This window comes from Spinacia oleracea, chromosome 5 (assembly GCF_020520425.1).
Source record: "Spinacia oleracea cultivar Varoflay chromosome 5, BTI_SOV_V1, whole genome shotgun sequence".
Taxonomy (NCBI): Eukaryota; Viridiplantae; Streptophyta; class Magnoliopsida; order Caryophyllales; family Amaranthaceae; genus Spinacia; species Spinacia oleracea.
The window spans coordinates 26,326,157-26,339,223 of record NC_079491.1 but is presented as its reverse complement, the minus strand read 5'-3'; the positions used below and the strand labels follow the sequence as shown (position 1 = coordinate 26,339,223).

Sequence of the window (13,067 nt, the reverse complement as noted above, 5' to 3'; positions counted from 1 at the left end):
AGGATGACTCAGTCACACCCAACAACCTTAGCCTCGTAGTACATGTTTTTAATCCTTTCCAAACTAAAATGTTGTCACATATAGTATACAGAGAAGTATTCATTTTATTGCACCAAAATAAATCAAAATTTGTTTTTACCATTCTAATTTACAAGTTAAATTATACTAATAACATAAAGGTGTTTATATTGTCTTTGTGACTCATTCGCATCAAAAAAAAAGTATTTACCTAATTATTGTATACAAAAAAATACTCCCTTCGTTCCTTATTACGGAGTGGTTTTCTTATTTAGAGAAAAACACGGGTATTAAGAAATGGGAATAGTGCGTAAGGAAAACAATTATTGAAAGTTTCTTTTAGGAAATGGATAAAGTAAGGAGTTGTTTATTGATAAAATACAAACAAAAGTGGATGTGGGGACGTTGGGGGAGGGGGGAAACAAATTTGTGTAAGAAAAAAAAAATCATGATTTACGGATAAGTGTATGTCAAAAAATAGACCAGGAAAAGTATTAGAAAACGCCAGATTAGTGAAAACAGGAAAACTAATAAGGAACTGAGGGAGTACTAGTTTTTGTCATTGTTATAAGTTATTTGTGTAGCATGAAGCGTGCTTACACGTGTTTTGACGCCACATCACACTCTTTTTAGTGTCAAGGGCTTACGACACGTCATGATTAATTAAACGGGTCGGGTTAATGTTGAAATTTCCAATACGAAAACGACAAGAAATCCACCGCCTAAGAAAAAAAAACCAATAATTTATTTTATTTGGTGATAAACCTATAAAATGAGACATTATAGAGATTGAATTCTACTCCCTCCGTCCCGGAATACTCGACCCGGTTTGACCGGCATAGAGTTTAAGGGACTTGAATTGACTTATTTAATTTAATAGGTAGTAGTTGATAGTGGGGTATTATTTTAATGTAGTTAGTGGGAAATGTGTAAAGGGGTGAGGTTGGGGGAGAGTAGGGGTTGAATTTTTAATTATTTTTTGTATGGAGTAGGGGGTAGGTGGGTTAATAGGGGTGGAGTGAGAAATAATATAATATTGTTAGAATATTTCTATTTTTAGAAACAAGTCAAGTATTAAGGGACGACCCGATAAGGAAAACAGGTCAAGTATTCCGGGACGGAGGGAGTATTAGGATATTCTCTCTTAGGATACATTAGACTTCTAGTCGGGTAATTCAAAGTCGGGTACATACCTAATTTAATTAGGACTCAAATTGTAATCCCTATATATATGATCAATGGAATACACTCCAATTTAAAGAGTTTCTCATAATCTAGCATATATGGTATCAGAGCTTAGGTTATAGATTTAGCTTCCACGATTTTTTTTTTTTTTCGATCTTGGAAAAGTGTTTGTCCATCACCATAAGCCTTCCGCGTAAATTTTAGTCTCTACCAACCTTATTTGCGTACAAATTCTTCCACCATCAAAAATTATTTCTCATAGTTTTTGGGTAATTCCAATACAAATAATAGTGCTACTTTTATTCTCCTACTTTTTGCCTTACTTTGATACGAAGCACTTGTACTACCGCAACAACAGTTTGTCCCGATGGCTAAGGATGATGAACAAATACGACGACACAACACTAATCAAACATTAAAAAAGGGGATTAGTATCAAGGATTTTCGACACAATTAATTAAATAGGTCAACACGATAAGACACGTTTGTATTGAGATTTTCCAATCAGTTTTTATTGAACATGAATACAAATATGACCCGACAAGATAAGTTTACCGGTCCAAGAATGAATAGATGAGGTCTTACTTGAAGATAAAGATGGCTGTGGGCCGGGCCAGCCCGAAGCCCGACCCGACCCGGCACGAAAAAAGCACGGCCCGGCACGAGCACACAAAAGCACGACCCGGCACGGGCACGAAGTCGTGGGCCGTGGGTCGAGCCTGGGCCTTAATGTTTTGGAAAAAGCACGACAAGGCACGACACGATTCGACCCGGCATGACAAAGCACGTTAAATTTAGTCAAATTAGCCTTAGGCACGACGGGCCGGCCCGGCCCGGCACGAAAGCACGTGGACTTGGACCGAGCTTGGGCCTTGTTTTTAACTTTTCGGCCCGGTCCGATACGGCACGAATCAACGTGGACCTGGAGTGGACCCGACCCGGTTAGGCCCACGGTCCATGGGCTCAACCCGACCCGACCCCACTTACAGCCATCTTTACTCGAAGATATAGAAAAATTGATTGCGGTTGAGCGTTACAAAATCTGCCCTTTGGATTAGTGGATACCCGTAAAAAGTGTTTCGGCCATGCAATGGATTGCAGTCCTGCAGATTCCACTAGGAGCTGGGAAATTTTCAGTTGCGTTGAAATACGGAAAATGTTGGATCTGAGTCCCAAAGCAAATGTGTTGGTTCTTTTGATTGGATATAATTTGTGCCACCGTTTATTCAGTTATTGTTTTGGATGTTAATGTTTAAATATGATGTGGGTGACATTATTTGGCACATACGTACACTCAAGTAGTTAATCTCGTTATTCCCTTACTGAAATTAACACATGAGGATTGTATATTTTTAAGGAACTCCCACTTGCTAAATTCGTAAAACTATGTGCAATTCCTCATCCTATGGGCTTGGGTATATATATAGTATATGATCGATAGATCAATCCAAAGTAAATGAGTGGGGATCCTCCCTACTGGTACAAGAGTGTGGATAGATAATTTTTTTTTTTTTTTTTTATCACTAGGAGTACGTTTTCTTTGTTTTTGGACTGATGTCATTTGTAACTCTGTAAGGATATTAGGATAGAGTAATTTGTCATATAGGCTTTTCTTAATTTTAAAAGCACGACCAATATAAGTACGCATAAATGATACGCATGTTATGTTTACCTAGTTTTCATTAATGTTAACTTATCACACGGAGTATATGTATATATTTAGGAAATGATTAGATTATTTATATTTAGGTCAATTGAACATCAAGTCAGGCTTAATCTATTGTGTGGTAGGAGCATAAACCAATAACCTTAAGGTCATGGAATTCAGGATGAACTCATATCCCACAAAATGTTCTTTGAAAGGGTTGGGGATTTTCTTCCACCCTAACTCTCGGTAGCGGGCAAGTTTAGAAGTTTTCCCAATAGGATCATACACCGGATTCATTTATTCAATCAGACCTTATAAACAAATAAGAAAATTGTATATGTTAAAATGAAAATGCTACTCCGTAAAACAAAACTCTCAATAGGCAAGACTATAAATAAACATAATGCATATTACTTATTTTCTAAAATAGAAATATTAACAATTTAACTATGGAAAATTACCCATGATATTATCATAAATTCCTTAACTTAGGGCATGGATCTTTCATTTTTTTTTTTTTTTTTTGAAAAGAGAGTTTCAATAGTTTCTTATTAATATGTTGTAATTACTTTATTCATTCTTTGTACCATGCATTATGAAAAATGATGGTATAAATAAAAAATTAACTATGGAAAATGACCCCGTGATATTATCATATACTACGTATTTCCTAACTTATAGGGCATGAATTTTTCAAAAGTCTTTTTTTTTTATAAAGAAAGTCAATACTCTCTTATTAATATGTTGTAATTACTTCATTTATTCTTTGTACCATGCATTATGAAAAATGATACGGAGTAGTATAAATAAATGCATATCTTTTATATCATGGTCCGTGTATAGATAGTTGACAAGTATGACAACTATGCTTTATGTGCGACTATGCAAGGACAACCTTCTTGATAACTAATCGGGAATCTGTAGATTTTTTTTTTCCTTTCATTTTCAAATTAATGTTTTGTGTGTTTTAATATAGGGATGTTAACGAGTCGAGACGAATATTTGGTTATTCGAGCTAGGCTTGATAAGAAATTTTTAAGCTCTTATTTTTCCTCTTCGAGCTTGGCTCGTTTAAGTTCTTCATAATTCGAGCTTAGCTCACGAGTAGCTTGTTTAAATTCAAGCTCGAGCCGAGCCAAGTTATATCAATATAAATGAGCCTTTAACAAACAAACCTTGATAAGCGAGCAAGAGAATATAAACGATCATATTAATAAACGTAATATTATTATTTAAAAAAAAAAACCAATCCCAAATACTTTTTAGGATTTTTACCTTTAACACTTTAATCCTTGATTGAATAATACTATTTGGAATTTTGGGGAAAAAAATAGTAAAATGAATAGTTTTGGTAGCATATTTGATTTCTTAGCCATAATTGTAGCACAAAATATACAATACTATCATTAATATATAGTTTGTTATTATTTTATGCATGGTATTTACTATAAGTTAAAATTATTCATATTTTTTTTAAAAAAAATTTAATATAAACGAGCTTGAACGAGCTTTTAAACGAGCTTATGAACGAACACGAACGAGCTTAAACACTACAAGAAATTGTATTATTAACGACGGGAAATCCCGTCGCGAAAGGCCAATAATCATTGATTAACGACGGGATTTCCTGTCGCGAACCCGTCATGAAAGGGGGCCGTCGTTAATATAAAAGCCCGTCGTAAACCCATCGTAAACCCGTCGTAAAAGACATTTGCGACGGTTATTCCGGTCATTGTTTGGTTGTTAGCCCCGTCGCAAAAGACTTTTGCGACGAGATTTTTGACCCGTCGTAATTAGGTTGTCGTTAAAGATACAAATTCTTGTAGTGAAAAATGAACATAAATGAGGTGTTCGGGAGCCTAAACGATCGAGCCGAACACCAAGTTGTTTGAGCTAGTATCATTTATTAAACGAGCTTCAAAATTTTGTTCATTCTCGTTAATTATTTATTAATGAACGATCTTTGACCGAACTTTGACGAGCTTGTTCACGAACCGTTGACGGACGTATCGGCTCATTGACAACCCTACTTTAATAGCTAGGTTCTCACTTGTAAAAATTAATTTGATTTGTTCAAATATTTTGTATATGATTTATACATCACTAAAAAAATACTGTAAAATATACTCCGTAGCTAATTACGACAAAAATAAAAATAAATTCTTGTAGTGCTTGTGCGTCTTATTAGGTTCGTCTCAATAAATATTAATGTTAGAAATCGTGTATTAGAAAACGTGTCTAAATAATTGTGTAATTTAAAAAAGAACAGAGGAAGTAATACTTCGTCACAGTACAATATTCGCTAATCAATAAATTCAATGCACATAACAATCTAGATATAGTACCAATTGCATGTTGGTTCAGTGGTGATTGAGGCTAAACTTGGTAGGGAGGATCGCGTGTTCGATCCCCCGCAACAATAATTGAGAGGGAACTGGAACCTGTCCACCCAGAATCGCCCCGAATTGGGATTAACCCTAATGGTGAACCGGGTGATACAACAAAAAAAACAAACAATCTAGATATAATACATGACCAAACTAAACGACCAAATGTATCATGCTCGTACTCACACTTGTACTTCCTATATTTTGCCATAGGTGTAAGCTCCAATTTCCGCTTCCTATAAAGTGTTGGATCTAAGAAAACTAATTTAACTTTTCCATGGATGAACTTGAATATGTGAAAAAGACGAAGGGTTTAGGCACCCTGTCCTTTGTTTTATCATCAAACTATTATTTAGACCGTGTAGATTATGATCCCTTTCAATGTCACAAAATTTGGCAAGAATAGAACAAAATAAAAGATGCTTCCTTGATGCTTCCTATTCAATCATTGTCCCACTAGCAGTAATAAAAAGGTCAAGAAAAAGAAATTAAATTCATTTTGTACTTATATTTTTGTGTTAGTATATACTTTCAACCTAAATCAAATTATAGTTCTCTAAAATAATAAAATAAAAAAAATCAATTATAGTTTATACCCATGGTTTGCGCCAGAACACGGAATGTGGAAGTCTTCTCAAAAAAAAAAAACACGGAATGTGGAAGCTGAACACCTAAACTTAACTGCACTATCAAAACTTATTTTGGTACACTTATATTATGCGAAAAGATTTTTATTGTTTTGAAGGGAAGAACAATATCATTAATAATCAGTCATATGACATTTACATTGATAAAATAGATCTGCATACCACAGATTCAAAGAAAATACATAATTGTTACCATCAAAACAATTACTATTATGCATCCTAAAGCACAACTTGTACTCCACCGCTTCTAGCTTGACGCGAGCAGTGATTTTCGATGTTTTCACATCTTTCCAAATAGAGCTAATTCTCAAATTGCGCACGAATTGTTATGCTCGACGAGTTGATGATAAACCTTAAACCTGTATGAATCCAAATCTTTTTCGCATTTATTGAACCCTAAAAATAAAATTCTCATCCATGGATGAGAATCAAGAACCTAGAAAAATCTAGGAAAAATCCAAATAAATTGGGAACAACCCAAGAATAAATTGGGAACAAAACCAACGGAAAAAAAAAACAAAAAAAGGGACGAAACATGAAAAAAAATGAAAAAACAAGAAGAAGGGTCGGAAATAATCTAATTTCCGAAGAAATTAGAATATTCCGGCCTAAACGTTCAAAAAAACTGAAAACCTAGAAGATGAGAGAAAAGGGAGAAAAAGGAGAGAGATAGAGGAGCGCGAACAGATGAGTTAAGTTGGTCATAATACTATAAGGATAGAGCCTTTGGTGATGGAAAATTCAGTCACCAAAAATCTAAAATTAATCGCAAGATGTCTTTAACGACGAACTAAAGACTGATTCGATCTAAAATCAGTCGCAAATTTATAACTGTCACAAATTTGAGACTGAAAATTTAGGTATTTTTTTTTTAAGAAAAAAATATAGTGTAACTTGGAGGTGAGAAGTTAAAATACTTCAAAATCTTACTACAACTCGTCTACTTTAAGTAACTTTTACACTACTTTGATATTCATCATTTTTGCATTATTATTATGTTACCCAAATATCCTTCTTTTAGTTAAACTACTAACTATACAAATCTTAATCATTCTGTGTTTAAGAAAGTCAAGCTTAATACGGAGTGTCTGTTTTGTTTTACTCCTTCCTTAAATAGTACGGAGTAACTTATCTCTACAAATTTGAACGTGGTACATGAATCATGATACTGTAACTGTTTGGATTGTTTATAAAAAAATACTTCGTAGTAACTTACTCCTTCCTTAGTTCCTTAAATAGAAGTAGTAACTTATCTGACTTTTTAGCTTTATAAAAAAATTACAATTAAGTAAAAGTAAAAAGAAACGAAGAGAGTATACAATCTCAAAAAAATAATGTAGGGACGAATGTGAATTGCACACAACTCTACTAACATATCTTTAAAAATTATGAAAAAGTATTACTCGTTTAAAAACTGTGGAGTACATATACTATATTATCAAAAACTCCTTATGTCCCTTTCTACTTGCTCCACTCGACTTTTTATGATTTTCAAAATGTGACTTAAAACGTAAATATTTCTATTTTAACATACGTTAGAGCATCTCCAATGGTTGTAGCTAGGGACTACCTTGAAATTTATAAAAGTTTCAAGCTAATAGCTAGATCATTGGAGTGCAATTAATAAATTAGCTTGGCCAAGCAAATTAGCTTGTTTAAGCTAATTTGCTTGACAACTGGAGTAGCTCCCAAATTTTTTAAATAATTAATTGACAAGTGAGACAAGTGAAACTAATTTAATTAACAAGTTAGTTGATATCCATTGGAGCATAAATTAGCTAAACAATGAAATGGCTTGAAATCTTATGTGGCATAACAAGCTAATTGTCAAATTAGCTTACTATTGGAGATACTCTTAAAATCCTAAAAAAATTAATATTAAACACAAATTCTTATTTACAATGGGTGTACAATAAATATTGTACACCGGAGTAAAAGTTAACTCAAAATGCTTAAAAGTTAAGCATATATATGTAAAAGTTATCTATTTTTAAGTGATAAATTTTTTCATTTTAGTAAAACTTATTTCTTCAAAATCACTAATAATGTATAAAATTAATAATTTAACCTTTTAAAATATTAATCTATCAATTTTTTTTTACTAATATAAAAGTTAAGCAAAACTAAGTTAAAGTTACAAAAATAATAGTTAAATTTATCTTGGTGTACAATAAATTTATTGTACACCTTGTGCGCGCAAGACCTTTTGAATATTAAAATATACATTTAACCGAATATAACAAGATCTCACATTACTATATTACGGGAAGTATTTCTTATAAGTTATTGAGATTTCTTAGTCAAACCTTTGAAATTTTAACAAAAAAATATGCAATGAGAAAAACGTTAAGGGACACACGGAGTATGAGCAACATTTATTTTGACTCTAAAAATTTTAAATGTTTGTTTAACCAGTGAGAGCAATAATCCTTAATAATCTTATAAAAGAAATTAATAGCTAGTGAGTAATAATAATAACCATCCATTTTACTTGTCAACAAAAAAATAGTAATACAAATCCCTCTCTCAAGCGAGGATTTTCACCCTACATACAGTATATTCTCCTTACAAGGTGCAATTAAGAATATTTTTAGAAGCATATGCTTATAAGATCCAAGCATAAGGGAAAACAAATAGCTTTGATTGGTCTTCCCAAGTACTCGAACTCGAACTACCTAGATCTTGAGATTCTAAGGGGATGTTTGATACTCCGTATAATTTTAGGAAAGGTAATGGAAATGAAATACAAAAGGTTTTCCATGCCCAGGATGTATAATAAATTTATAGGACCCGGTGCTCGGACCCTAAGAAAAATTAATTTAATCATCTTGATTAGTGGCATACTTTACCTTAAAGTCTTTTGGTGTGCGCCAACATCACTATGCAATACGTTACAAACTTGTGATAAAATCAAGTTTAAAAAGAAATTACAACTAAATTAAAAATCAAGTTACTCATATGATGTCATCTTCTCTAGTCTGAACTCTGAACACTCCTTACCTTGGCCGTTTTGTATAAATAGCTCTTACTTCTCACACTTATGTGATTCGCTTATCACTTTTCCACCTAATCAAATCCTTCCTTTCTCCAAACATCTCCTGAGATTTACAAATACTTCTCCATCTCATATTCAAATTCCTACCCATTCTTAATTTACATAAATTAATCCACCCTCCTTTACCTCAGCGAGGTTGGGGTTAAATATCAAAACCATTAAATTTTAAACCCAGTCACAAGACTGGAAATCCAACTTCAAAAATCCCAATCCTCAACCAGTCTCTGGAAATTATGCCAGAGATTCACAATGACACTCTATCCGCCACCGCGGCCGCCATCCCCGAACAAAAACCTGTCCTCTTTAACAAATACGAGCAAGGGAGACTCCTCGGCCGGGGCGGCTTTGCTAAAGTCTACCACGGCCGTGACCTCCGCAATGGGAAGAGCGTGGCAGTAAAAGCTGTAAGCAAACAAAAAATCTTTAAAGGGAACCTGACGGCGCACGTTAAACGTGAAGTGTCCATCATGCGCCGTCTACGCCACCCTCACATAATCCGCCTCCACGAAGTCCTCGCCACCAAATCAAAAATTTACTTCATCATGGAGTTCGCTAAAGGTGGCGAGCTCTTCGCTAAGGTCTCCAAAGGGCGCTTTAGTGAAGATCTCAGCCGCCGGTATTTCCACCAGCTGATCTCCGCCGTGGGGTACTGCCACTCCCGCGGTGTCTACCACCGCGATCTGAAACCCGAAAATCTCCTTTTAAATGAGAATTGGGATCTTAAAATTTCAGATTTCGGCCTCAGTGCCGTAAAAGACCAAACTAAATCAGACGGGATGCTCCACACAATGTGTGGAACTCCAGCATACGTCGCACCTGAAATATTGGCCAAGAAGGGGTACGATGGTGCGAAGGTCGATATTTGGTCTTGCGGGATCATCCTCTTTGTTTTAACCGCAGGTTATTTACCGTTTAACGACACGAATTTGATGAACTTGTATAGAAAAATTTACCGCGGTGATTTCCGGTGCCCGAAATTCATGTCGCCGGAGTTAAAAAATCTGCTGCATCGTCTTCTGGATATAAATCCAGATACCCGTATTACCATTCAAGAAATAATCGACGATCCATGGTTTAAAAAGGGCGACGAAAAGAAGGTAGATTTAGCATCGTTTTACTTCGATGGTGACGAAACAGACGAAGAGGAGGAGAGAGAAAGTTGCGGTGGTGGTAGTTTTGAGAAGGAGAATTCGAGGTTTTTGAATGCGTTTGATTTGATATCATATTCACCCGGGTTTAATTTATCTGGGTTGTTTATGAAGGGGGAATCGGAGAAGGAGAATTGTTGGGAGACGTTTTTGTCCAAGGAAACGGCGGAGACGGTGGTAGAGAAGATGGAAGAGGCGGCGCGTGAAATTGACGGGGTGGAGGTGGAGAGGATGCGGAGTGGGATGGGGGTTAGGGTAGAGGGGCAAAACGGGGATTTCGGTGTGGTTGTGGAAGTTCGGAGATTAACGGAGGAGTTGGTCGTTGTTCAGGTTAGGAAGAGAGAAAAAGACGTGGGGCCCAGCCATGAGTTTTGGAAGGAGAAGTTACGGCCCAAGATTTCTAGCCTTGTTTATAATCCCGGGCGGACCGGTGGTGGACCGGCTCGGGCAGTTTAGAACATTTAAATGTTTAATTATTTGATATTCTGGTGGATGATGATGATGATGATGTAGAACTGTAGAAGGTGTGAGGCTGTGAGCCAATGAAGTCTTACCAACTGAATTGATTAAGACTGAGGATCCAAATATAAGTAATTATGTTTAATCAATGTCTCCTCTCCCATAGTTTACTCTGTATATATGTGTAACTATTTGTTAAACTTTTTCATTACCAAGAAAGGGAGAAAATCCATATAGAAATTCAAAAATTGAAAAATCAAAACTAACAGTCCAACACTCGAGCAAATATAATTTTGACCAGAATTTCGTAAACTGTTGAAGTGATCTTTTGGGGAGAATATCAACCGGGGTGGTTGGACACTGTGTAAGTATAAAATAATATATAAACATAATTAATTGGAGAGAGAATGTGTTATTGTAAAGTTTCAAAACATTTGTAACCAATTAAAATTCAATATTGAAAGGGTTACCAACTCTTAGGGTTACTCTATCATTGTCCTAATTTTGTTACCTCTTTAAAAGAAGCGGTTTATTCACGTCAACTTTGTGTTTAATATTTTATGTTTGGAATTCTATGCCGACATGGAATTCGTAATTTTACATTTCTAACAAAAGTCGAGAAAAATGCATGCATCATTTCATGTCTTGTATAGATGTAATAAGTACTCCATCTGTCCCAAAATATTCGCACCGGTTCGAGTCGACACGCTTGCCAATGCACAATTTTGACCACCTTTAACTACATATTATAAAAACTTATGAAATATTAATATTTTAAAAATATATGTTAAGATGAAGCCAACAATATATTATATGCTAACTTTTGTTTTCATATACTATAAATAAAATAGGGTCAAACTGAATTATGTGAATAGTGCAAAAAGTCAAACCGGTACGAGTATTCCGGGACGGATGAAGTACTACGGAGTGGATGCCTTGTATAGATGTACTAAGTACTACGGAGTATATATGCTTTGAAGGAATTTGTGCGTATCATGCACCACCCGAATTCTAAAGGGGCATTTAGACATTTAGTATAACTGTAAAAGGCAGCCCTGGTCCTGATATTTTGAGGGCCCTAAGCAAAATGAGGGATTAAGGCCTCTTTCGAAATGATAGTCTTTAACTGAAATAATATCATTTTTTTTTTGTTAAATCCATTATATTGTTGTATTCAAATTAATAAAATATTATTATATATATATCTCCTTTGCAGGATCCTAAAACTCAAAATCCTGCTCTAACCGATATCTTGAAATATTTCAATAAAATAAATACTTACTTAATTAGAAGATAATTAATATGCAAAAGAGATTTTTATTTTTTGAAAATAAAGGTTCATTTTGAGCATAAAAAAGTATCAGTTAATTTTGTCATCATTAAAATTTGATATCTATTTTAAAACTTAATTATAGACCTATAGTCCATCAAATAAGCATTTTTTTCGCCCACATATAGAACTGAGTACTAAAAGTAAAATACTACGTATATAAACTCAACGTAAACCTTACTTATCTTGTAAAGTATTAAAGGACGTATCTAATATAAATAAAGGGTTTAAATAATTGAGACACTATATGTACAAATTATTATGAATGAGAAAACTAGTTGCTAAAAAATAAATTGATGTAAAAAAATTACAGTACAAACAAGAAGAAGACAGAGAGGGGAATCGAACCCTAGACCTATTGATAGGTATCAAAACTTTAACACCTACTTTCTACCAATGAGCCAAAGAAATAACATGTGTATTTAATGTATTGTTTATTACTAGTACTAATTTACTAGACATGTTATTATTTTGGGCCCCTTTCCGCCTTGGGCCCTAGGCGGTTGCACCCCTCGCCTACCCCCTAGAGCCGAGCCTGGTAAAAGGGATAAGAGAGTGGGATAAAAATAAAATAAGTCTTAAACCTTGTTTGGTATTGGTTAAAAATATAATTGGGGTAACTGTTCCTGGTGTGGAATAAGAACAAATGACTGTGGGGTAGATGTCTTCTGCTGAGATCGCTGGCTGTGATCTGCAAAATAGAATGGATTAACTAGTCTCAGGGGTGGTTAGAGCCTTAGAGGATTAACTAAGCAGTAAATAAGCATAGTGCGGGGCTCTCTCTAGCTTAGAGCTGGGGGCTTTGTGGTTGACCCATAATGGTGGTCAAAAGGGCTCCCTCAACTTTGGTAGCTTGCTCATGAATCGGATCATTGATACAAGGAAAGACTATCCGCTTAGTGGTGACATCCTCCTTAGTGGGATGCTCACCTTGATCGTGCAAGGACTCAATAAGAATTACGAGCAAGATTTGTTGGGTTTGCCTTCCATGGGGGATCCTCGTCTCATTGTGGTCGAGCTTAAGGGATACAAGTGGTTGCAACGGACAAGCAACCCAAATTTTTTCATATGGTGTGTCGGACCTAGGGAGGAGGAGTGGTGCCTCCTTCCAAATTCCGCCCACACTAAGGTGACCCTCACTAATGAGCACCCTAGGCTCTTGGCCCGTCTTCCTTTCACGGATTCCGTTC

The 13,067-nt window shown here is 35.1% G+C and overlaps 1 protein-coding gene across 1 annotated transcript; it reads left to right on the top strand.

The window, feature by feature from the left end:
• Positions 1-8,772: 8,772 nt before the first annotated feature.
• LOC110785134 (CBL-interacting serine/threonine-protein kinase 14-like) lies at positions 8,773-10,724 on the top strand. The gene has a single exon (XM_021989576.2). It carries the CDS (start codon positions 9,174-9,176, stop codon positions 10,542-10,544), a length of 1,371 nt encoding a protein of 456 aa, XP_021845268.1. The 5' UTR covers positions 8,773-9,173; the 3' UTR covers positions 10,545-10,724.
• The last annotated feature ends 2,343 nt before the right edge of the window (positions 10,725-13,067 follow it).

What these genes read in the sequence shown, in the direction of transcription:
- LOC110785134 (XM_021989576.2), top strand. Translation starts at nt 9,174, where the DNA reads ATGCCAGAGATTCACAATGACACTCTATCCGCCACCGCGGCCGCCATC.